Source organism: Chiloscyllium plagiosum, chromosome 11 (assembly GCF_004010195.1).
Source record: "Chiloscyllium plagiosum isolate BGI_BamShark_2017 chromosome 11, ASM401019v2, whole genome shotgun sequence".
Lineage (NCBI taxonomy): Eukaryota > Metazoa > Chordata > Chondrichthyes > Orectolobiformes > Hemiscylliidae > Chiloscyllium > Chiloscyllium plagiosum.
In genome coordinates this window covers 67,331,816-67,358,943 of record NC_057720.1, presented here as the reverse complement: position 1 = coordinate 67,358,943, position 27,128 = coordinate 67,331,816, and the positions used below count along the sequence as shown (strand labels likewise).

Below are 27,128 nucleotides of genomic sequence, written 5' to 3'. Positions count from 1 at the left end.
TTTATTTTTTTAAAAAATTTTATAGTTCAACACCTCAACTTAAATATCAGGATATTTAGACAATAGATTAGGTATTTGTTGCAACAATTGGAATTCTGAAACTAATTACAGCGGCTAACAAAATACAAGCTTTTGTTAAAGGTGCAGGATGACCTGACCTGATCATGGAAAAGTATAGAACATTCTGAACAGAGGAAAATCTGCCAACATTACTATTCTCCCCATCCTGAAAAAACAGGTAGTCAACATTAGGTCAGAAAAAGCTGCATTTCTGCGGTGTGAGCAATCTGGGTGTAAACAGAGGGAGAATATAGAGGCTCACTTTACAGTTTTGGAAAATCAAATGGTTAGTTCTGAACACTGATAAGATTTCAACAGGTGTGTGTGGATAAAAGCGACAAGGGAGATTGAAATAGATGGCTGTCTACAAGGATAAAAACCAGAACCTGATAATATCAACTGGCTGTAAAAATTGATGATAAAGGTTAATAAAAGAAATAGGAATACATCTATTAACTGGATGAGAGATGCTATGTGCAGCTAGCTGAGTCATATGGGGGACTGGAAATGATCCCTGTGACAGAACAAGTACATGCAAGGCTTTTGTAATATCAGATTGCTGGATATCCTCAACTCACTGTGGAAAACTACTTGAGTTTTTGGACTGCAGCATCCCTAATAGATATACCTTTAGGGTTGTGGGGGGTAGCCGTCAGAACAGGGTGCAAGTGATATCAGCAGCAGCAGCCCACAGCCTTAATGTGGAGCCATGCAAAGCAGTCCTTTCACCTCCCAGCTTCAAGTAATTAGTTCTCAAAATATATAGAGTCATAGCGATGTACAGCATGGAAACAGACCCTTCCGTCCAACCCGTCCAGATATCCCAACCCAATCTAGTCCCACCTGCCAGCATCCGGCCCATATTCCTCCAAACCCTCCCTATTCATATACCCATCCAAATGCCTCTTAAATGTTGCAATTGTACCAGCCTCCATCACATCCTCTGGCAGCTCATTCCATACACGTACCACCCTCTGCGTGAAAAAGTTGCTCCTTAGGTCTCTTTTATACCTTATACCTCACTCTAAACCCATGCCCTCTAGTTCTGGACTCCCCGATCCAGGGAAAAGACTTTGCCTATTTATCCTATCCGTGCCCCTCATAATTTTGTAAACCTCTATAAGGTCACCCCTCAGCCTCCGACACTCTAGGGAAAACAGCCCCAGCCTGTTCAGCCTCTCCCTGTAGCTCAGATCCTCCAACCCTGGCAACATCCTTGTAAATCTTTTCTGAACCCTTTCAAGTTTCACAACCCTGCTAAGATTTGCTTTCCCAAAATGCAGCACCTCACATTTATCTGAATTAAACTCCATCTGACAGTTCTCGGCCTATTGGCCCATCTGGTCAAGATCCTGTTGTAATCTGAAGTAACCCTCTTCGCTGTCCACTACACCTCCAATTTTGGTGTCATCTGCAAATTTACTAACTGTACCTCTTATGCTCGCATCCAAATCATTTATATAAAAATGACAAAAAGTAGAAGACCCAGCCCCTATCCTTGTGGCACTCCACTGGTCACAGGCCTCCAGTCTGAAAAACAACCCTCCTCCACCACCCTCTGTCTTCTAGCTTTGAGCCAGTTCTGTATCCAAATGGCTAGTTCTCCTTGTATTTTCCATGAGATCTTACTTTGCTAATCAGTCTCCAATAGGAAACTTGTCGAACGCCTTACTGAAGTCCATATAGTTCACATCTACTGCTCTGCCCTCATCAATCTTCTTCGTTACTTCATCAAAAAACTCAATCAAGTTTGTGAAACATGATTTCCCACGCATAAAGCCATGCTGACTATCCCGAATCAGTCCTTAATGGTGGTGAGGTTCAGTGCCACCTAGAGTTCGTAAAGGTCTGGATGGCTTAGCAAGCACATTGCAATGGGAGCATCCATTGTGATAACATAGCATACAGCATTTGGGTATAACAGCCTAGACTTTGTAAAGAGAGATGAAAGCATGGCACTCATTATTCACTATGCTGATTGCTGCTTACTCAGGCTTCATAGCTTTCAAATAGAAACTTTGCGTCATCATTGGTTTCAGAACCAAGTTACCCCTCCATGGGATCCCTGTGAGCAGGGCAAGGGACAACAAGGTTCCTCATTCAGACTGAAGCATCCTCACAAAGCCATGCAAGTTTTAAATTAAGAACCATAACCTAGAAATTATAAATTAGGTTAAATCATATAGAGAAAGAAAAATGAAAATTGGGAAAGAAACATGGGATTAAGATAGGGAGGAAGATAAAAGAGGCACAATAAAAATAAGCTACTGATGACCCACTAAACGCATCATAGAGCTGATGCCTTGAGTTGTAAGGGAATTTATAATGACCTGACATGATATGTGGTAATTTCTGCCAAACAGCCTCTCTGGACCTGAAAATTTAAATATAAACACTTGGCTTTTCATTTCTTCAAAATTATTATTGGGAGATTTTTTCAATTTTTTTTTAAAAGCTTTCTCAGTTTATTTGAAACAAAAGTGAAATTACCCATCAGCACAAGGCACTCTACGAGACGCCAGTAAAACAAAGTCTTGAAATGTACTTTCCTTGTTAACAGATGGGGCGATCACGTGATAGATGACATCATCCTCATCCACCTTTTGTATCAACTCAAATTTCCTTGGGAGGAATCATAAACTGATTAGAAGTCATAAGAGTTTATGTGCTTTTCTGCATGCAAAGAGTATACTTTAATTACTAATTTTGAAACCACAATAGAAATCAAACTTGTGCAACAACCAATAGTCACAATTTTAAATAAAACATCTAATCCCATGATTTCTTACCTTACATTCTTACTATTTAGAAACCCCACTTAGCTAAAAGGTCCTCCCGAAGGGGTATTCTTATTTGCTTTACAGAATCTTCCAGCACAGGAAGAGGCCATTCAGTTCATCAAGTTTATACCTGTTCTCTGAAACAACTCTGCCTCATTCTCCTGTCCTTTTTCTGTTCCCAATAAATCACTTCCCCTTTGAAAACTGGTACAGATTCTGCTTATTCTGGTCCAAACATTAGTAAAAATTATTACTCCCAACCTCTCTTTCTCCTTTTGGTTGTGATGTTAATGACTCAACTCCTTATGGAAGCAGATATTTCCCTCAGCTTTCTATATGAAAGACCATGAAGGAAAATATAAATTTACTCTTCAACGTCTGGCATACTCCAAGAGTGGAGATGGTAACAGTTTGGAATTGTGTTTTCTGTTAATTTCCCTTATCCCTCATGAAGGCTTCTTGCTAGACTATGGTTCCCCTGTAGTATCTTTACTAAATGACAGTAGGAGCTGCCAATGTGTTTCACTGTTTCCATCTCATTCTCACCAGCTGTCTGCACATCTTTAACAGAAATGGCTGGATAATGACCACAACTGTGAAAAAAACACTTTGAACCTCTCCTCCCGAGAGTGCGTACTGAAGTGTTAACATAGTCAACGGAGCAGAGAACAGCTATCTTAGTAGAACTGGATCATATCAGAAATCTTCCTGATTTTCAGCAGGGTACCCACTGCCTTAGTCAGTTCAGCTCTCACAGCAGCATTTTGCACTGTGCACAACCACTTGCTGATTCCATTTTCGTCAATCAGTCAAAATTCACTCTATATCTAGCGGAGTCCACAGGCACTACCCTAGGAGGAGTTGGGGAACAATTGGTTTCCGAGTGGTTATTCTCAGGATTAAACAATGACCTTTGCAGACTGGAGCTCCCAGTACTCCAGCTGCTTGGTTCACATGCAAACTTTGCTAGGTCCTGAGCATTATGTTTATTGCCCATCCTTAGTTGATTTGTGAAGATGGCAGTGTACTGCCTTGTTGAACCACTCCATGTAGTGAAGATGTTTTCAATGTGCCGAAGGAAGAATCCTATGGTTTCAACCCACCAATAAATGAAGGGATGAAGATATATGAGGAAATTAGGATGGTTGTGTGACTTGGTAAATAACTCAAAGTCATTAGTGTTCCAATACATCTCTCACCCTTGTGCTTCTAAGAGGTGGAAGTCACAGGTTTGGGAGGCTTTGCCAAGAAAGCTTTGGTGAGTTGCTGCTGTGCTTACTGTAGATAGTATACACTGCAGCCACTCTGTTGTTGGTGGAGGGGATTTTAAGGCTAGTGAATGAGATGTAGTCCAGCTGGATGGTATTGAGCATCTTCAACATTGATGCAGTTCCATCCATCCAGGTAAGAGAAAGGCTTTGCACTACATTCATATCTGTATCCTGCAGGTAGTGGCAATGTTTTGGGGAATCAGAATGTGAGTCATTCATTGCAGAAAATCTAGACTCTCTCTTGCTCTAGCAGCTACAGCATGTATATGGCTGGCCCAACTAAGTTTCTAAACAATAATGACCATCTCCCCACTCTAAAGTTGCTGCTGCTCGAGGACTTAGTTGAATCTCAAGGAGAGTTAGTTCAATCATCAGGTTCTGTAAAGCTGTGATCATATGCTGTTTGGTAGTTGATGACCAATTGATGTATCACTCTGCTCTCTCAATAAGAAGAGAAATTAGATCAGATTTAATTGATTGCATCATAGGAGAGAGAAAAAAAAATTCTCTGTACTGCCTGGTACACTGAGTTGTATCAATATTTTCCTCTCCATTATCCTTTCTTTCACAGTCATTGATGGCCATTCTTAGTTTATACTACTCTTCTTACTGGTAGTGGGTGTCCCATTCATGTCGACGACTCATATCAGACAGGAGCATGAAAACTTGCTTGATGTTTACAGAAACAGACATTTCTACTTTGAAGGACAGAAACTGACCTTCCTCCAGAGTGAACAGTTTGGCCTAGAAAAAGGAAATTGACATCATTTTCCAAACAGTTGGCCAAGCTGGAATTCCTTAAACTCTTTATGTTGCTGTTAGTTTAACTTGCCTTGTTCTGTGTGCAATTCAGAACCCAGTTTTGTTTTGCAGCCAACATTTTCAGTGCAGAAATGTTATTGTAGCTGAGGTAAACCTGAAACAGAAAAAAAAGCAAACCAGTCACTTCAAGCATCAGTTGATTAAACCAGTGTGTAGCTGTGATGTATTGATCCTAGATTTCAGGCTTGACACCTGATTAATGCAGAATTTGCTGATCCTTGCCAGAACAATTGAATGCTGTAACTGGCTTCAGTATTCCTGAGATACCAGCAGGAGATCATAAACAAAATCAATCAGATCTACCACTCCTGACCACTATCCATGACTCTTCATTAGAAATATGGCAATGACAAGATGGGACATCACACTTTAACATCCTTTCTGGGTTATGCAACAAATTATTGGAAGCTTGTTAGCCCCCTTCAGATAAGAAGGAGAGAAAATGTAAAGGGAAGACAAGCACGGAGTGGACACGCTATGCTAAAGAGGTTTAAAAATACTGGAGAGCAATATACAACATGAGGCTTGACTGACTTCTGTTGACATGGGTAGCACAACATCGTGTGAGAGCCCAGTGTTTAGAGGTCATGGATAACGGAGGGTACAACCGGGCTAATAATGAGTAAGATGAGGAAATTTTAACCTGCCTGTCAAACCACATCACCACACAAGGTTTAAGCTTCATCTAGGATATGTATAAATATGGCAGTCAGAACTGACTGAAATCCTCCTCATTAAAAATATATTCCATGGATGACTAAACTTAAACTGCTTTTTGTGAATATGCAAACCTGATCACTAATACAAAGATCAGTTAATTAAATTGGTGTTTGCCCAAAACGTTGAGCAGCAAAATAAGGACGAGCATGCTAAGATCACATCTGGTATATACAGCATTTTCGGTTAGATTCACACATGTATTGGGACACAATTTTAACCCTTTCACCACATATATACAGGCAAAGACGTAAAGCAACAGACAAAAAGACAACTGACTTGTTTACAAAAACAAAAGGTCCACACTTCATAATTTATCTGTATCAGAAAGGGAGGTTACCTGATTGCTAGGGTCCCACGGCACAGATAGTGGAACTTCAGTTTGCTTACGTGAAATTATGTATTTTCTGAAAGGAAACAACAGGATTTTACATTTCTGTAAAAAGATCTGCAATACGGTGCATTTCTCCAGCTCAAACTCCTAATCATCTGGAGGAATTGGTAGGTTTTTCCACATGACTTTTACCTAATATTCCAAGATTCTTATTAGATTTTAGCTGGTACATTAGAATCCCAGGCCCACTCAAAGCAAGTGGATTTGTTCTCAAACATTAAATGTTGGACTTGGTTCCTGGTAACGCTCTTGCCTCTGTGTCAGAAAGTCAGAGATTTAAACCTACCTCCAGTGACACAGACATATAAACCAAGGCTGAAGATGGCACCTCAGTTTAACTCAGGCAGATGTAAAACAATCACTTTTCGAAGCATAGAAGCTTCCTCTCCATCCGGCCAAAAAAGTGATTATTTAGTTTTACCTGATTGCTTTTTGTGGAATTTTATTGTGAAAATTTACCATTGTGCTTTCCAGTATTACAAGACCAATTGTGATTCAAAAGTTAGCTGTGAAACACTCAGTACATCCAGACGCAATGGAAGATGCTACAATAATACAAGTTTTCTCTTCGCCCAAGTGTGGAATGGAAGATTGTATTGAAAAACCCAACACCACGGCTAATCATCACAGACTGACACTGAATCCAACAACAGACTTTTAGATTACACACTCAAGGCCATGATGCCATGAAAGCGTACCAGCCCCCACTGATTGGTGTGTGCCATCAAAACTCAAACATTCAGGAAAAATAAGTACACTCAACTGAGATCCTGCTAAAATGCCAAACCTCAATTCAAAGGATCATGCAAGGAAATCTAATGTCAGAACAACCATGATACATGTGAACAATTTTGGATTAATTTGCTGTAAACTGGGCTTGGCCAGATGGCAAATTACACCTCTATCACTGAAGGTACAAGAATCTGCAATTAACTTAACAATATTTTTGTATTAACACGCATTTATTGCATTCACACAAAAGGTGGGAGGGGGACTTCTGGGATTATTGATGTTTCCAGCAGCTTCAGGTTTTAGAATATTGCAATTAACGTGAGCAAAGTTTCCTCACTTTCACAGAACAATGCATAATGTAGTCCAAGAGGCAGCATATTTACATAGCTACAAGTCCTCAGTTTACTGAATAATGCCAAGTGGAAATGCAACTCCAAATGGGATCTCAAGCTGAAATGTTGGGGTCACGAGTTCCAAGGCAGCAATGTTAACATCTGCCCTCCCATTCTAAAAGACAGGACTTCCACCTTGTCCTGCTCTCTCAGGTCTCACTGAGGGATTGTGACAATTTTCAAGCTTCAAAACATAGTTACAGTGAGAAAGAAATTTGGGAATCACCAATATTACAGCCGCAAATTGCATAAAGCAGAAACAAATTGTTTTTATTTAGCACTTTGGATATAGGAAAACATTCCAATGTGTGTTATAAATTCAATGTACACATTAGGCTGTCAGGCCTTGAGCTGCATCAATGGGAATCCCTATGCATTCTGTTTATCATACAATATTTATGGTACAGCTTCCCTGACCTGTACAAAATGAAATCTGAGAGCATGTTAGCAGAGGGTTAGGGTGAGAGTTTGGAGGATTAGGATTAGGAATTAGGGTGTAGGGTTAGCTTAGACCATAAGGTCGTAAGACCATAAGACCATAAGACACAGGAGCAGAAATTAGGCCATCGAGTCTGCTCCACCATTCAATGGTTGCTAAATTTCTCAATCCCATTCCCCCACTTCCACCCCGTAACCCTTGATAGTCAAGAACTTCTCTATCTCAGTCTTAAATATACTCAATGACCTGGCCTCCACAGTCTTCTGTGCAATGAATTCCATAGATTCATCACTCTCTGATTGAAGAAGTTTCTCCTTATCTCCATTGTAAAAGGACTTCCCTTTACTCTAAATTTATTTGGGACACAGGCAACATTGGTTCTGTGTTCTAACAAGATATATAACGGTCCTTTCCAGTTGATTGGCAACACATACTTTATGCACCCAATGGATTTTTCTGGAGGTTCATAAAGCAAATCACCACGTCAAGTTATCTTACATTGCAATGCTGAAATAATGTGTGAGAATTGCTATAATGTTCCTCATTGCAGTTCTAAAAAACATTTAATCACCAAAGGCATGGGGTATTTGGGTTTCCTAACCTGTCAAGCCTTATTTTCTTCCGTGCACTTGCTTCGCGGTATCTTCTTTCTCCATCCTATTGAAGGAAACATAGTTGGTGTTATAAAACCAATCACCTCCCAGGTGAATGCCCTTATATTGATTTTAGCCTTTTGCACATCTTGTGCCTCACCATGGCCCCTCACCCCAGATGGTTGTCATGCCTTTAGTTACATAGATCTGGAATTCTGACTCAAAATATCTCCAACTCTTCTTTTCCCTTTCCTTCATTAAACTGGTCCTTAGAAGCCAATGCTTTGCCAGGATTTTCATCACCTTTCACAACATCTCCTTTGGCTTAGCATCTAATTTTTGATTCTGCCCAGAGAGACATTCTTCTACATGTGCTGGAGATTGTGACATTTATAGATATTTTAAAGTGATTTATTTTTAAGCTTGGATGTATGAGTTTTGAATTAGCGACGTGTAGCTTTTTGTGTGTCTGTGAGATTTAATGTCTAACCTGCAAATATTTCTGCAGCCATGGATGATACTTTTGAAACAGTTTGAGGGAGTTAGCTTTCACAACTACTGAGTTTTGTGCACATCAGGAGGGCTTATGACTGAACAAAGTAAACAATTATGCATCAAAGGTTTCTGTGAGAAAATTCTGGAATCTCTTTTTAAAAAAGATTGAAGGAGACATCCATAACTTGAAAATAAAAGTTCTTTTTAGTTTCAGTTTTGAGAGGAGTTCTGCAGGAGTCCTTAGATGAAGATGGATGTATATAATAGAGCTCCCAAGAAAGGGAGAAGACAGTAAAAATAGATTATCTTGGAGAAAGGGATTTAATTATAGTACCAGACCAGAAGTGTTTGGATAAAATTCTCAAGAACTTGTTTGAAGCTGAGACGATTTAAACTCTGATGTGTGACATCTCCAGGAAAAGGTTATCTGATTTTCCAGACTGAGAGTTGAAGTCAGAATTTATATATTTAGATAAGGCAAGAAGAGATTGTCATTTTCTGCTGTACTGTGTAAGGGTGACTTTAGGTACTGTCAGGGAGTTTTTCTTTTACAGTTAATGAGAATAAATATTACCTTGCGTTTAAAAATATTTTAAGTTTGTGTTATAAGTAACTGGACTAGTTTATTCTATGTTATCTTAATTTATTTAGTTTCATTATCTTCTGTTTATTGTTGACTTTAAATCAGCAATATTACATTTGTATGCTTCAGTGAGAAAATACCTTTTAAAAACAACAAAATACAATGCTATCCTTACAAATATTGTATGGAGTCAGTTAGCAGGGTGATTGGTATGCAATGCAGAATGATGTCAGCAGTATGAGTTCAATTCCCACATTGGCCCAGGTGACCACAAAAGTCCTGCCTTCTCAACCTGAGGTGTGGTAGCCCTCCAATTAAACGCACCACCAGTCATAGAATCATATAGAATGGAAATGGAGTCTTAATCTAACCCATCTGCGCCTACCAGACATCCCAATCTGACCTAGTATCATTTACCAGCATTAAAAAGCCATGTCAGTTTTCAAAACAACCACTTTTACTGACACTAGCTTTATTTGAAATGGAATATAAATTTTCATACTGCTTTGATTGTATTTGAATTCACATCTTTGATATTATTAGTCCAGGAACATTACTGCTACATTATCATACCATGCAGTAAATCAGTACTGACCAGATGCTAACGACTGGACACTAATGACAGGACTTCTCCAGCTGAGGCATAATTTTTACCATAATTAAACACATACCCAGTCAGCTCTATTTGCCTTTGCCTGATGTTATATTCAGTTGTCTCCCAGGAAAATGCTTGGCTTAGTTTTGAAGGCAGAGTTAGAAAGATTCATATCCTATTCTACATACATAACAGTTAGCAAATTGGGTACAGCTTCCATTCTCAAGTGAGATCATGCATAAGCGTAGGATATACAATACTCACCCCTGGTTCTGGCTTAATGCGGGGCAACGTGCTGAGCTCCCCATCTTTATCAAGCATAACAAAGGTCAGAAAGGCACTGTTAATGTGTGTCTTCCGTTCCCAATCTTCCTGATGGTAAGCTTCTGCACAGACACCAACTTCAAAGCTAAAAAAAAAAAGTGCTTTAGAAAATATATTTAGAAAAGAGGAACTTTATTGAGTTTATTATAATTTAAAATATAGAAACACACATGCTTACACTTACAAATAATTATGACCACTCAGCGTCATAGAGATGTACAGCATGGAAACAGACCCTTCGGTCCAACTTGTCCATGCTGACCAGATATCCCAACCCAATCTAGTCCCACCTGCCAGCACCTGGCCCATATCCCTCCAAACCCTTCCTATTCTTTAACCATCCAAATGTCTCTTAAAGGTTGCAATTGTACCAGCCTCCACCACTTCCTCTGGCAGCTCATTCCATACATGTACCACCCTCTGCGTGAAAACGTTGCTCCTCAGGTCTCTTTTATATATTTCCCCTCTCACCCTAAACCTATGCCCTCTAGCTCTGGACTCCCCGACTTTGTCTATTTTTCCTATCCATGCCCCTCATAATTTTGTAAACCTCTATAACGTCACCCCATCAGTCTCTGATGCTCCAGGGAAAACAGCCCCAGCCTGTTCAGCCTCCCCCAGCAGCTCAATCCTCCAACCCTGGCAACATCGTTGTAAATCTTTTCTGAACCCTTTCAAGTTTCACAACATCTTTCCAATAGGAAGGAGACCAGAACTGCATGAAATATTCCAACAGTGGCCTAACCAATTCACTGTACAGCCGCAACATGACCTCCCAACTCCTGTACTCAATACTCTGACCAATAAAGGAAAGCATACCAAACGCCTTTTTCACTATCCTCTCTACCTGCGACTCCACTTTCAAGGAGCTATGAACCTGCACTCCAAGGTCTCTTTGTTCAGCAACACTCCCTAGGACCTTACCATTAACTGTATGTGTCCTGCTAAGATTTGCTTTCCCAAAATGCAGCACCTCGCATTTATTTGAATTAAACTCCATCTGCCACTTCTCAGCCCATTGGCCCATCTGGTCAAGAATCTGTTGTAATCTGAGGTAACCTTCTTCGCTGTCCGCTACACCTCCAATTTTGGTGTCATCTGTAAACTTACTAACTATACCTCTTATGCTCACATCTAAAACATTTATATAAATGATGAAAAGAAGTGGACCGAGCACCGATCCTTGTGGCACTCCACTGGTCACAGGCCGCCAGTCTGAAAACAACCCTCAACCTCTGTCTTCTACCTTTGAGCCAGTTCTGTATCCAAATGGCTAGTTCTCCCTGTATTCCCTGAGATCCAACCTTGCTAACCAGTCTCCCGTGGGAGTTCAATGCCCACTCAATTCATTCCCACTCAATTCAATGCCAGGTAGCAAAATGGGAATATACTTCAAATCCTACTTATGGTTTAATATAGTCAGTTCTGCTACAATGCACATTTCTTCAAAAGAAATTGGCTATAATGTGATTGAAAGGTTGAGAGCATTATTTGTAGAACGTGAACTTTCCTTACCTGTGTTGGCTATAACACAATTCTGGTCTCACCGGTTTAAATGGCGTTGCTATTATGCAATTTTCTTATAATGTAGGTCACACGGAAATGGAACTATCGCGTTATATCAGAACAAACTGTAGGTTTACTTTTGGTTGGAAGGTTAAATTCTCAAATCTTCTACTTTAATAGCAAATGACTAAAGTTGTCTCTTCGTCACCTATCCCATAAACATTTAGCCTTGCTACAGAAGTAATACCATTATTCTCTTCATGACCCAAACAGCAACTGCAACATTTTCATGTCCATTAACCACCTCTTGAGGCACAAATGATGTAATGCAATTGCAACAATCTCTGTACATCACACAAGTTGTTCTTCAAAAGCCAGCTCAAATAAAGTGTTAACAGACAGCAGTAACTTAATCTTTAGTTTTAATACCTTTGCTAGCTACTGTAACTTTTCCATCTAATACCCTGGCTGTCATCAGATACTTTGAGGAGAAAGTGAGGACTGCAGATGCTGGAGATCAGAGCTGAAAATGTTTGGCTGAAAAAGTGCAGCAGGTCAGGCAGCATTCAAGGAATAGGAGAATCGACGTTTAGGGCATAAGCCCTTCTTCCTGAAGAAGGGCTTATGCCCGAAACGTTAATTCTCCTGTTCCTTGGATGCTGCCTGACCTGCTGCGCTTTTCCAGCAATACATTTTCAGCTGTCATCAGATACTGTAGTACAAACCAAACCTCATGCCAGAAAGTTCATAATCTGGATGTTGACCATTTACCACTGGGCCAATAAGAAGCCTAGATTTTTTTAATTAACACTGTTGCCCATAAATAATTAGTGAACTTAAAGCATAATACTTTTAACATGACAAACGTTTGCTGATTAAGCCAAAGATATGTTTTATCCATCTTTCCATACAATATTACACTATTCAATTGAACTTTATAATGGGTAGAGCCCTTGTTAAGTATTAATCTGTTAAGAATACAAGATAAATTCGCATAAAGCTGCGTTGTGCTACATTTTATCAGTTTTGTCCTTGAACAGAGGTTTTTTTGGCCCTTTTCCAGGTAATTGTTTTTTTGTTTTGGAAGCACTGAATGGAAAGTAGGTTTTCATCATCCAGAAAAACGGAAGCAATTTCATTAAATTTTGCAGCAAAAACATTCTCTGGTGATCAGTATTTAGGGGCCTCTTTGCACTAAAATCAATCATGCTATCCAGTTTCTCTTATTCGGAATATACTGCAAGCATAACCATTGAGAGAGCAGCCCAAGCAGTCAGGCAATATATTGATAATAGGCTGTTTCTTTGTCAACTCAAGGTCAAGTTACACAAAGTGCATTTATACTGCTTCTCTATTGTAGTAAGAGAAACCAAAGTGCTTCACAGAAGTGAAAGTACATATATCACATATACAGTGCAAATGTACAACTTGACCTCATAATCAGCTTTCTTAACCCTCCAATCTTCAAATTTCCAAATCTCCAATTTGTCACATAGGTGGTTCAATATCCTGTACTGGATGTGCAGAAACTTTCTCCAGCTAAGTAAACATCAGGAAGATCAATGATATTGTCTTCAGTCCCCATTACAAAACCTGCTTCCCGGCCACTGGCTCCATTCCTCAACATGGCAACAGTCTGAGACTGAATCATACCATTTGCAACTGTTGTGTCATACTCCACTGCAAGATGACCTTCTGATCACACGATCACACCATCAAGATCACCCATGTGCATTTCTGCTACATTGGTTGATTTCACCCTTGTTTTAGCTCATCTGCTACGAAACTCTTTTGCTTTCTCCAGTCTGCTACTCCACTAGTACAATGCTTGCTGGACTAGTCTCTGACATGCCACTCTCTGTAAACTTGAGCTGATCAAAAGTTTTGATGTCTGGTTACTAACTCTTACCTAGTTTTATTCAACCCTAACTGGTGTGCTCTCATATCTTCATAGGGTATTGATTCCACAATGCCCTGATTTTAAAATTCTCATTCTTGTTTTTGAATGCCTTCACAGCCTCAACCTTTCCAATCTCCTTAACTTCCTTCTGCCTTCATATACCAGATTCCCCTTACACTAATCTTTACAATTCAACTCAACTACATCCAGTTTTAGCATGTTCGACATTCTATTCACTTTTCAGTAACGATGTTTGTGCTCTTAAATATAGAAACAGATTGAAACTATAATCTTCAGGTTTGGAATTGCGTATATATTAATGTTGTCTCTGCAAATAAAAGCTAATAAAGTATGTCAACTCTAAGATCCAATTCTGAACCTGGCTATCTGAAATGGAACAATTCTATTAATTCCTTCAAACTGAAGTATCTTCCCTTTCTCTACCCTGCCAAACCTTAGTTGCATTTTGCTTGATAAGACCACATCTGGAGTAGCATGCACGAAATTTAAGGACAGAGATAAATGTGTTGGAGACAGTTCAGAAAAGGTTTACCAGACTAATATCTGGAATGGGCCACTAGTCTTATGGGGAAAGGTTGGACAGCCTGGACCTTTATTCATTGGAGTTTAGAAATGTAAGGTGATCTCACTCAAACATGCAAGATCCTGAGGAATCTTGACAGGATGCATGTGGGAGAATCTAGAACTGAGGATCACTGTTTAAAAATAAGGGGTCAAGAATTTAAGACAGAGATAAGGAGTTTTTTTCTCTTGAGTGTCATGAGTCTTTGCTCTAAAAGGTGATAGAAGCAGAGTCCTTGAACATTTTTAAGATAAGGGGTCTTGATAAACAAGGGAATGAATGGTGACCACCTATAGATGGGGAGTGTGGAGTGATCAGATCCACCACAATCTTATTAAATTGAGGAGCAGGCTAGAGCTGCCAAGTGGCCTGGTGCTGTAAACTAATTTGTATGTTCATAGACTCGGTTCCTTTGTCCAAGTCACTCATAAATTGTTTAAAAAAAAGTTAATGAACCAGAACAAATCCGTGACATGACTTGATACGTCTTACCATTGAGAAAGTGGCCCATTTATTCCTCCTGCCTGTTTACTGTTAGCTAGCCAATTTCAATTCCATGCCAATACGTTACTCACTTATCCACAAGCTTTTATTTTCCACAATAATCTTTGAGGCAGCACCTATCAAATGTGAGACCATCACTTAAGAAAGGAGGAATCGGGAGAGTGCAGAATTACAGACCTCTTAGCTAATGTCAGTTGTAGGAAAAAAATGTTAGAACCTATTGTAAGGGATATGATAACTGGACATTTGGAAAAGATCAGTAATATTAGAAACAATTAACATGGATTTGGAACTGGAAGTCAAACATGTTAGAGTTATCCGAGAATACTACTCTGAACATTGATAAAGGAGAACCAGTGAATGTGCTGCATTTGAATTTTTCGAAGGCTCGTGATCATGTTGCACACAGGAAGCTAGCAAATGAAATGAAATTACATGTAACTGGGCTAATTTATGAGTATGAATTGAGAATTAGTTTACAGATACGGTAAAAGGAATTTATTGATTCTTGGGTGGCAGGCTGTTACTTGTGCTGGCTGACGAGGACCACAGTGCTTCATTCTCAGCTGTTTACAATCTAAATAAAGAGCTGGACAATGACGAATTGCCCTGTGAGACCACAGACAGGAACCACTCTGAACTTGTATCTATAAACACAGCAATTCTAAAATGCGCACAGTTCACATTTGTTTCACATAAGTGCCTGGGGAAGCCAACATAAGCAGCTTTGGTCTCACCTTGTTTTAAATGCGTTGTTAACTATTGCCTTCAAACTTATGCGATCCCCAACCTGTGAGGGTCCTCTGAAGTGGAACATGTCAATGCTCTTCAGCACTGGATGCCCTTTGCAAAAGCGGCTACAATGAGAGTAAAGTTGAAAACAACATAAAACCAGGAATTAATTTTTAATGGGCAAAAATGGACTGAAAGATCAGCAAAATATATGGCATGCAATCGTTCTGCTATACATATATCTTTTTCAATTAGTTGCAGCCCAACAGTACTAAAGTTTACGTAAATGGTTCCCCAGAGCAATATATTAGGGTAAGCAGAATTTAGTTGCCAAGTCTGCTATTTTCATGCAAGTTAGTACACAACATCCTACATTCATTGGTCTCAGGCAGCTCACTGTAAACTGCTTCGTCCTTGCAAACCTCTCCAAAATGTTGCATAAAATTCTGAGCAAATTCATCAACTTAAGAGTTAATTGGTATGGCTAGGTATGGGAGCACATGACTTAGTTAAATTTGAAACAACAAAATTAAAAAGGTAAGTGGTTGCGTCTCACTAGGCAAGCAGATGCAAGAAATGCATTTTAATCAGCATTTTCCACAGTATCAGACAAAACTCCAGGCAAGGTAAACTTGCAGGTTTAAAGTCTGGATGTGTGGAGTTAGATGATCCCAGGGAGTACATAAATGACAGTTTTATCATTGGTATAAACATCACAAGAGTTTGGCAGACAGAAGAAACAATTTGTTATTATCTCCACGGAGATCTATTTTAAAAGATAAGTTTTAAATACCAGTCATTAGCTGAAAGAATTACACAAAACAACTTCATTATCAAATGATTTGAATTCCAATCACAAACTGTTCACAGTTGCTCCAAGCTTCCAGTCAATTGTTTTCCAGTCAGGCTACTCCTAATCCCAGGACTGCTTTTCACATCAGGGCAATGCTACAGTTTCTGCCCTCAATCTCAAAATTAGAGATCTCAAAATTAAGTGCATATCCCAGCCTCCGTTAACAGTTCACAAAGTTAGTCTTCAATCTGAACACTACCTGTGTTCTGCATGGTGAATGACAGAATCAGCATTTTCTTTGATAGAGAGCAAGAAATAAAATCAATCTCTCAGTTAGCTACAGAAAATACAAGACAAAGCAGCAACTCTTGTGGTATACCTGGGCTTACAAGGAAGCCTGTAGCTTAATTTCAAAATGAACCTGATCCCTCTTTCTCATCTTTTCAGAATCACAGGATTGTTATGGTACAGAAGGTCTCTCAGTCCATCATGTCTGCACCAACTCTCTGAGCATTTTGGCTTAGTGCCAATTGCCTGTTTTTTTCCCCTGTAACCACATGATTGGATGATTATTTAAGTAGAAAGAATGCCCTCTTGAATGCTTCAATGGAACCTGACTTCATCACCCAGTCAGGCAATGCATTCCAAATCCAAACCACTCACTACGTGATAAAGATTTTTTTTAATGTATGCTTTTTTAAATAAAATACACTAAAACGGCGCTGTCTGGTTCTCGAACTTTCTACGAGTGAGAACAGTTCCTCCCTCTCTGCTCTATCCAGACTCCTTACAATTTTGAAAACTTCTATCAAACCCCCTTCAGCCTTCCCTCCACAAAAACAGTTCCGGGTTCTTCATTCTATGCTTCTTATCTACAGCTTCTTATCCCTGGAAACATTCTTATTAACTTCTGCATGTTCTCCATTCATAACCTTTCAAAAACATGGCACTTACAGCTGTATGTAACAAGGTAAAAACAATGACTGCAGATGCTGGAGACCAGATTCTGGATCAATGGTGCTGGAAGAGCACAGCAATTCAGGCAGCATCAAGGAGCTTCAGCAAAATTGACGTTTCGGGCAAAAGCCCTTCATCGTTCCTGATGAAGGGCTTTTGCCCGAAACGTCGATTTTGCTGAAGCTCCTCGATGCTGCCCGAATTGCTGTGCTCTTCCAGCACCATTGATCCAGAAGCTGTACGTAACACTCTAGCTGAGATCTAACCAGTGTATGCATAAGAGCAAAACCATTCTGTTCTTGTACTCAATAGCCATTTTAATGAAACCTTAAATATTATACCTTTTTTTAAAAATGCTTTTTCCATCTGTCCTGCTCCCTTTAACGAATGATACACATACAGGTTTCTCTGCAGCTGTATGCCCTTCAGAATAGCACCCTTTCTTTTAACAAAGTGCATGTTATAGACACCAATTTGACTGTCAAGAATGGCCACTGTCCGCTGAGCACGTGCAGATGGCACTGATAACATCTGCATGTGTTTTTACCCAGACTGTGATTCAACAATATGGTTGTGGCAGTTGTACAGCACTGACTGCAACAGGCTACCCCTAATCATGATAATTATTTTGAGAACTATATTCTAAGTGCTAACATTTTATAGTCATAGAGTCACAGAGGTACACAGCATGGAAACAGACCCTTTGGTTCAATTCGTCCACATATCCTAAATTAGTCTAGTCACATTTGCCAGCATTTATCCCATATCCTTCTAAACCCTCCTATTCATATACACATCCCGATGCCTTTTAAATTTTTTTTAATTCCATTTCCTCTGGCAGCTCATATGATACATGCACCATGCTCTGCATGAAAAAGTTGCCCTTCAGGTCCCTTCTAAAGTTTATCCCTCTCACCTTAAATCTATGCCCTCTCGTTCTGGACTCTCCCACCCCAGGGAAAAGACCTTGTCTATTTACCCTATCCATGCCCCTCATGATTTTATAAACCTTTATAAGGTCACCCTCAGCCTCCGACGCTCCAGGGAAAACAGCCCCAGCCTATTCAGCCTCTCCCTATAACGCAAACCCTCCAACCCTGGCAGAATCCTTGAAAGGGCACTGAAAAGATTTACAAGTTCCATAACATCGTTCTTATAGCATGGAGACCAGAACTGCAAGCAGTATTCCAATATCCTATACAGCCACAAAAGAACCTCCCAATTCCTATACTCAATGCACTGACCAATAAAAGCAAGCATACCAAATGCTTTCTTCACTACTTTATCTACCCGTGACTCCACTTAAGGAATTATGAATCTGTATTCCAAGGCTTCTTTGTTCAGCAACATTTCCCAGGACCTGACCATTAAGTGTATAAGTCTTGCTCTGATTTGCGTGTCCAAAATGCAGCACCTCACATTTATCTAAATTAAACTCCATCTGCCACTCCTCAGCCCAGTGGCCCATCTGATCAAGATCCTGTTGTACTCTGAGGTAACCTTCGCTGGCCACTACACCTCCAATTTTGTCGGACATCTTCAAATATTTGATTATGTTTTCTGGCAGATATACACAAAATAAACCTTTGCTAATAATGCTTAAACCTACCGCATGCTGTGTCATAAACGTAGGTATTTCATTGACCTTTTTACACATGCATGCATTTCACTCCACCTGTAGGTGACATTTGTACAATTCACAACCTTATTTTATGCTGGCTCTCCATGTACTTAGCACCAAAATGTATCACCTCACACTTCTCTGCTTTGAGCTTCATCTGCAACCTATTCACTCACTATGCTAACTTAATAATATCTTTTTGAAATTCTACACTGCCCTATTCAGAGCTTACAATGTTCTCTGGTCCTGTGTTGTCTGCAAACTTAGAAACTGTCCCTGTGCAGAATGATTTAGATCATTTAACACGAAAAGCAAGGATTCTAACACTGACCACTGCAAAATTTCACCAGCCTGAAAAGTGCCCAAAACCAATACATAACCCTTAGATGATTTTGGCTCCACCTTGCCACTGTCTCTTCCCAACCTTCCCCAAAATGAGCTATCACTTGCCTCACAGTTCTCTTGTGTGCCAGTGTATCAAAAACCTTTTCGAAATCCACGTAAACCACATTGACAGCCTTGCCCTTACCAACCCTCTCTGTTACCTCTTCAAAAAAAATTCCAGCAAGTTAGTTGGACATAATTCTTCTCTTAAATCCATCCTGACCATTCCAAACTAGCCAAAACTTTTCCATGAGGCTATTAATTCTATACCAAGATTTGTTTCCAGACGTTTCTCCACACTGTAATTGAACTGACTCGGCTGTCTTTACAAGTAAGGGTGGAACCTTTGTAATTCTCCAATCCTCCAGTTGAATCCCTGAATCTGGGGAGGATTTAAAAGATAATTGCCAGCAGCTCTGCAATTGCCATTCTTATTTCCTTCAATACATCTCATCTAGTCCCAGCGTCTTACCCACTGTAAATACCAACATCTTACACAACATTACCTCCTTATCAATTTTAAACATTTCTAATGACAGAGTTTACTCCTTGGTCACCATGGGCTGGGTAGCCTCTGACTCGTAGACAGATGCAAGTTATGTATTAGCATCTCAGCCTGTCTCTTGGCTCCAAGTGTAAATTCATTTTTTGGTCCCTAATCAGCCCAACTCCCATTTTAACCATCCTTTTACACTGATGCATGTACAGGAGACTTTGGGATTTCCCCTTATGTTACATGCCAGTCTTCTCTTAATAATCACTTTTCAGTTCTCTTATTTGCTTTTTCACCTCCTTCTGAACCTAATGTGTTCAGCATGATTCTCACTTCCATTTTCTACCTGACATCTGTCATACCTGCAGCTTTTCTAATTTAATTTCTATCCCCTTTGTCAGCTGAGGAGCTCTGGATTGGTTTGTGCCAACTATCCACTTTGAGGGCACATACCTTCAAACTACCTTCTCTTTTTCAGCTACTTTCCTGCCAACATTTGGCTCCTGTCTAACTGGCACACCTCGGTTCTTGCCTCATTGAAATTGGCTCTCTGACAATTGATTATTCTTGCGCTGTGTTTACCAGTCATTTTTCTCAGCTACCCTAAACCTTAGAATAGAATACAGTAATCATTGTCCCTTAAAATATGCACATTCTCACCGTGTTTACTTTCTTATTGAAGTAGACACATATTACTGTAGGAAATTCTCCTGAATGCAGTCTAGGAATATCACTACCCTTTACAATAACACTATCCAAGTCTATAAAACAGGTAATGAAAGTCCCCATTAAAACCACTCTATGACGTTTTCACTTCTTATTCATGCCACAATTCCTCTCATTAATATTTAGCTTCCTATCCTCCCAAACATGTCAAACAAGCTGGACGTCAAGAAATTTTAACATGGAATCAGAGAAGGTACCTGGTGGATACAGTTTGTTGCTTCCTTAGAGGGGTCTCCATCTGTGTCATTGCGCACAACATTTCAAGAAATGCTCCATGGGCATTGGCCACACATGCCCCATATCCACAAATATTGACATCTGACATGTGTCAGCCTCTGTGAACCCTCATGCACATCTCCAATCCACTTGCAGGACACTTCTGCACTTCATGCTGCACCGGCAACTCTCATTGTAATGCTGCAGCAAGCACAGTGGGTACTCAGGGGCATACACCCAGCTCATGGACAGTATCTCCGGGCTCCTTGCTCACTGTCAAACTGCTCACTCACTCTGATGCTCACAGCATCCCTGTCTTGCACTGCATCGCCTTTCGTTTGAGTGCTTTGTCCTTTCAACCAGACCAACTGGACTCAAACAACTTTGGTCTTATCTTGCTGTTTAATATAAACACAAAGACAGAAAGCTTCTCATAGCTGTCAGCAGGCCTCATTCAAGTCAAGGGCCTTCGCTCAGGGAGTTCTGGCACAGGAATCATGGGCAGCTTCTGCAACCAGCGTAGGGTAATGTACATGGGCAGTCCACCTCTCAGGGGGTGGTCAGAGTCAGGACCGTCTCCTCATAATATTGGGCAGCCCACTACCTGTCTTGACTCTGTCTGCCCTAAAGTTGGTTGCTTTCCTCCTGGAATAACAGGTAGACATATATTAAGGGAGGTGAAAGAGGGTAGCCTTGCTTTTACCGTTAGTACAGGAGGGGGAGGTATCCTGAGTGAGTGAGTAGGCAGCACAGAGGGCACGCAAGGTTAGTGCTTTCAAGGTTGGAATGTAGAGAATAGTGAGAGTGTCGAGCATGAGCCTTGTCAGAGGCAGGTACGATATCAGAGACAGAGTGTGAAGTCTTGGAGAGAAGATAATGGCACTTACACTGGCAGAGTGGAGAATGATGTTGACCTTCTTGCGACAGTACTTGCTGTTCCTCAAGATAGCTTAATCTGCACTGGCCTAGAGGGCAACCTTGGACCTTGATCTTGTATTCTGGTCTCCACTGCTAGTCTTGGGGAAAGAGGAAGTTCCTCTTCTGCACCATCCCATCCAGGACACTGCCCACAAAGCGGGGTGCCAATCTCTCCCTGTCTACTATGTTTGATGCAAATGTTAGGAACCATACAGGGCAGCTCCAGACTGACAGTACTTGTCTTGGTGTACAACAAACTTTTAAAGATGGGACATGTGATGCCAATTTTGGCAGATATCTAGTAAGTGGCAAATTGCTCAGAGAGTGCCATGTGGTAACATGGAGATACAACGGAACATGAGGAATGCCATAGGGGTATGGGCAGAAGTTCATGGGAGGGGTTCGTCAAATATAGCGAGCAATCTCGTGAGCTTCATGGCAGGACTCTCCACGTAACTCGGACTTAGACAATGAAACAATGGCTTCACTTAGTGATGAGTAGCAATAGCTTTTAATTAGCAAGTGGAGAATTCAGACAAATCATAACAAATTGATTATATCATCTGCTCACTATTCCAGTCAGATGGAAAAGGCTGAGATGGCAGTGAAAATCACCAAAGAAATCAAATGAATCCAGCACAGACTTGTACAAGACCGTCCTTGAGCGGAGAAATACACTTCTTGGAGGCATGGAAAGCAGCCACTGCAAAGACAAATGTCACACTGTACCCAAACCACCCTTCAGTAGTGATAAAACTAATGAAGCCAGAAGAACTGACAGGCATGAGTGGCAAATCTATGTAAAATGACAGAAAGCCAAATTTCATTTTGATTAAACTACTAAGACATTGCCAGAGTAGAGCACTGGAAAGCCAGAGTGCACACATAAAATGTTCTTGACAAAGAAAATCACCCCACGTGGCAACTTGGGATCTTCATAGGGTGGCTGCCACCTCAACCATAACCAAATATATCACATCGATCACAAACATCTGCAGACATCCGAGGAAGCTGTGTTTTCACTGCAGACAGCAAAAAAAAAACAATCCCCTCACCAGCACCTGAGGCCCACTGGCCCGAGCACAAAAATGGATCAACCAGAACCAGTACCACTGCAAAAGAACACTCATCAGAGGAGGAGTATCAGACTTAGAATGAGCAGATTGCAAATGCACAGCCAATGACAATATGCACCATTCACAAACCTGTATGATTTGAAGATTCCGCGTGCATTGCACATGGAGAGAGTGACAAACATGGAACTGACTGATGAATGATAATTTTATGACCATGTAAACAAGATAACATAACTCCAAATGATCGTGTACGGCTTTCTATCAGGAAAGGAAAGTGCAGTTGCACTTTTTGTGTCTTGGCTGTCCTGTCATAGTCATGTGTATCTGCTGTAAGTGCCTTTGCATACAGTGAGGGCCATTAAACACAAATCACTTCAAACAAAGATTCCCAGGGAATTCAGTAATGTGGGGATTAAGCCTCTTGTGGCACAGCCAGCAAATAAAAGGCCGGAAAGGAGCAAAGAAGTCAGGGACAGGGATTACAAGGCAGGAAAGGATCACAGAAATCAGGAAGTGCAAAGCCCTGAAGGGATTCAAACTTGGGGTGTTAGGGAACTAGAAATCAATAGAGGTCATGGGCAAGTATAAACTGGTGCAAGATGGAGAAAGCTTAACATTTTTAAAGATGGTGCAGAATTGCGTGCAGAATTGCAATCAGGCAAGACAACAGTGAATTAGTTCAGAACCTGACAAACGAATGGATGAGGATTTCAACAGAAACAGAAGTCACAGAATCCCGACAGTACATTTGGCCTCATCAACCCTCCTAAGACCATCCCATTCAGACCCAGGCCTCCATCCTAACTCCGGAACCCCACATTTCCCACGGCCAAACAATTTAGCCTGCACATCCTTGGTCACTACGGGCAATTTCCCATTGCCAATCTACCTGCTGCACATCTTTGGACAGTGGGAGGAAGTATCCACAGGAAACCCATGCAGACATGGGGAGAAAGTGCAAACTCCACACAGCCCAAGGCTGGAACTGAACCTGTGCCCCTGGCGCCGTGAAGCAACAGTACTAACCTGTGCAACCCTATGCTTTGGCAGAATTTTAGATTAGATTAGATTTCCTACAGTATGGAAACTGCCCCTTCGGCCCAACAAGTCCATACCAACCCACCGAAGAGTAACCCACCCAGACCCATTCCCAATATTCACCACCCCTACCCCCATCTATGGGCAATTTAGCATGACCAATTCACCTGACCTGCACATCTTTGGATTGTGGGAGGAAACCGGAGCACCCAGAGGAAACCCAGCAGACACGGGAGAATGTACAAACTTCACACAGTCAGTCACCCAAGGCAGGAATAGAACCTGGGTCCCTGGTGCTGTGAGGCAGCAGTGCTAACCACTGAGCCACCATGCCACCCCATTGCATATTAACTAATGAAACACATTCTCTTTCTTAAGCAGCATGTGAGTATTTATGATCACTACCACTATTTCCAAGAGTGAAATGCAGTGCTTTGATGTCTTAAATTAAAATAATTTCTTTTAACATAATATTCTTATATGCTGTATTGGGATCCCAATTTTAGTTTAGATTCTGTGAGTATCCTTTAAATGGCAAGATGTCTCCACCTGGTGGACAGTATCAGTAGCACCCAATTAATTCAAAATAAAGCTATGATGTGGAGGTGCCAGAGTTGGCATAAAGAAAATAGCAAACATTGCAAATCTGAAATCAACCATGAATCTTGGAGCACTTTATATTTTGGAAAATACAGCTTGTCCAGTTTCCCACAAAGCTTTTGAAATAATAATTTGGTTCACCCATATTTTAAAGATCCCTCGCCTCAGAACAATGTTAAAAATCTTACATTAGATTACTTATAGGGTGGAAACAGGCCCTTCGACCCAACAAGTCCACACCGACCCGCCGAAGCGTAACCCACCCCTCCATTTACCCCTTCACCTAACACTACGGGCAATTTAGCATGGCCAATTCACCTAACCTGCATATTTTTGGATTGTGGGAGGAAACCGGAGCACCCGGAGGAAACCCATGCAGACACGGGGAGAATGTGCAAACTCCACACAGAGAGTTGCCTGAGGCGGGAATTGAACCCGGGTCTCTGGCGCTGTGAGGCAGCAGTGCTAACCACAGTGCCACCATGCCGCCCATTGTATCTTTCAAATCATTTCTAAAATCACAATGATTATAGCAAAGGAGGCAGCCACTCAGCCCATTGTATCTGTGCTCACTCTTCAAAGAAGCAGCTTACCTAGTGCCACTCTCCTGTTTTCTCCCCATAGTCCTGTACATTTCTCTTTTTAGATGCTAACCCAATTTCCTCTTGAAGGAATGCTAAAATAAAACAAACACCTGCCAATGCTCGAATTCTAAAACAAAACCAAAAATTGGTGGAGGAACTCAGCAGGTCTGGCAGCACCTGTAGACAGAAAACAGAGTTAACATTAACTTTGTTTTCTCTCCACAGTTGCTGCCGGATCCGTGGATCTTCTCTACCAATTGCTCCACCATTGATTCATCAGCTGAGGGAAGAGAGGTGCTCAGTTAATTGCACATGTTTGAGCTGATGTACACCTTACCAATAGTATTACCCATGTACAGAGATCCACGTCCAGCATTATCCTCATCAACCCTCTCAAAACGCTGTCAAGTGCAGAAGGAAGTGACACTGAGAGTCCTCAACATTGATTCTAGATCCCATGAAATGTCCTGGCATCAGCTCAAACATGTGCAATTAACTGAGCACCTCTCTTCCCTCAGCTCATGAATCAAAACTTCTACATGTTGAATATCACTTGGGAAGAAGCACAGCAAATACCAAGGGCTACTGGATGTATTCTGGGTGGAGAATTCAATGTCCATCACTAAGATTGGCTTGGTGGTACCACTATTGGTTGAGTTGGTGAATCCTAAGTGCCAGTCAGGTCATATGGCAAGTGCTGAGAAAATCAAAACAAGGGAAACAGTGGACCTAGTGCTCATCAACCTACCTGCCACAGGCACTTCTACCCATAGCAGTATAATTAAGAACAACCATCATACAGTCCTCGTGAAGAGGACAATGCTATGTGATAGTGGGATAGATGCACAACAGATTGAAAAACTCAAAACTGGGTATCCATGAGTCACTATGAGCCATCAGTAGCAGTAGAATTGCAATCAAACACAATCTTCAACCTCACGGTTAACCACGTTATCATAACCATCAAATTAGGGGATCAGTTCCCTAGTTAAATGAAGAGTGCGGGAGGGCATGCCAGGAGTAGTGTCAGGCAGACCTCAAAATGAGATGCCATCTGGTGAAGCTACAACAAAAGATAAATAGTGGAAGGAGGACCGGATTTACAACTAAGTGACCTCACAACACATTAGATCAATTGCTGCAATTCTACCACATCCAGGCATGAACGCTAGTGAATAATTAAACTACTAACTAAGTGTTTCATTGTTGTCCTCATGCTCACTTCTAATGAAGCCAAGCACATCAGTAGAAACAGATGAAACTGAGGCATTTGTAACCATCTTCATCCATCGGTGTTGAGTGGATGATTTATTCTGGCCTCCCACCATGGTCCCACAATCATATTCCTTGGTTCATTTAGTTAATTCCATGTGCTGTCAAGGAATGGCTAGATATAGCAATGGACAATGGGTGCTGACAATAACCTCACTGCAGTACTGAATATCTGTGCTCCAAAACTAGTTGTGCCTGTAACTAAGGTCTTCCAATTCAACTACACTAGCATTTACTGACAATGTGAAAAATTGCTATTTTTGTACACACGCATTAAAAAGGGCAAGTCAAACCCACCCAATTACCGCTCCATTAGTGCACTGAGATTCATCAGCAAAATGATGCAAGGTGTTGTCAATGATGCCATCAGTGGAATCTGATCATCAATAACCTGCCCACCATAGCTCAGTTTGGGTTCTTACAGGTCCACTTCGTTCCAGATCTTATGACAGCCTTGGTTAAAATAAAACATGGATAAAAGAACAGAATTTGAGGGATGAGGTGACAATGACTGTCCTTGACATCAAGACAGCATTTGACCAAGTGTTCAAGGTATCCAGCATACTTGAAGTCAACGTGATTTAGTTGGGAAATTCTCCACTGACTGGAACCATATGTAGCACAAAGGAAGATGGTTGTGGAAAATGGAGGCTGATCATCTCCGTTCCAGGAAATCACCATAAGAATTCCATGTGGCAGTGTTCCAGGCACAGCCAACTTCAGTTGCCTGAGCCTCCCTCTCAAATAAAGTCAGAAGTGGGGACGTTCTCTAATGATTTACACATTATTCAGTACAATTCACAATTCCTCACATACTGAAGCAGTGGAAATGCAGGGATTGGATTGGGGGTGGGTCTGGGTGGGATGCTCTTCGGAGGGTTGGTGTGGACTAGATGGGCCAAATGGCCTGCTTCCACACTGTAAGGATTCAATGATTCTCTGATACTTAAGCCAAAAGGGCAGAAAAATCAAGGACAAAAGGGAGGATGAAAATAATGAAGAGGACATCACACAAGACAAAAGAAGGC

General features: G+C 40.9%; 1 protein-coding gene across 4 annotated transcripts in view; it reads right to left on the bottom strand.

The window, feature by feature from the left end:
• The window catches only part of acot11a (acyl-CoA thioesterase 11a), an 87,660-nt gene that overhangs the window by 7,245 nt on the left and 53,287 nt on the right, over nucleotides 1-27,128 (bottom strand). For 3 of the 4 annotated variants that reach the window (XM_043699647.1, XM_043699650.1, XM_043699649.1), the window contains 7 exons: nucleotides 15,428-15,547; nucleotides 10,138-10,282; nucleotides 8,209-8,264; nucleotides 5,991-6,057; nucleotides 4,944-5,027; nucleotides 4,722-4,855; nucleotides 2,551-2,682 (listed from right to left, as the gene is read on the bottom strand). In XM_043699647.1, coding sequence (XP_043555582.1) covers nucleotides 2,551-2,682; nucleotides 4,722-4,855; nucleotides 4,944-5,027; nucleotides 5,991-6,057; nucleotides 8,209-8,264; nucleotides 10,138-10,282; nucleotides 15,428-15,547 — 738 coding nt within the window. The remainder of the gene's footprint in view (nucleotides 1-2,550; nucleotides 2,683-4,721; nucleotides 4,856-4,943; nucleotides 5,028-5,990; nucleotides 6,058-8,208; nucleotides 8,265-10,137; nucleotides 10,283-15,427; nucleotides 15,548-27,128) is intronic. The other variant, XM_043699648.1, reaches the window with a different exon arrangement.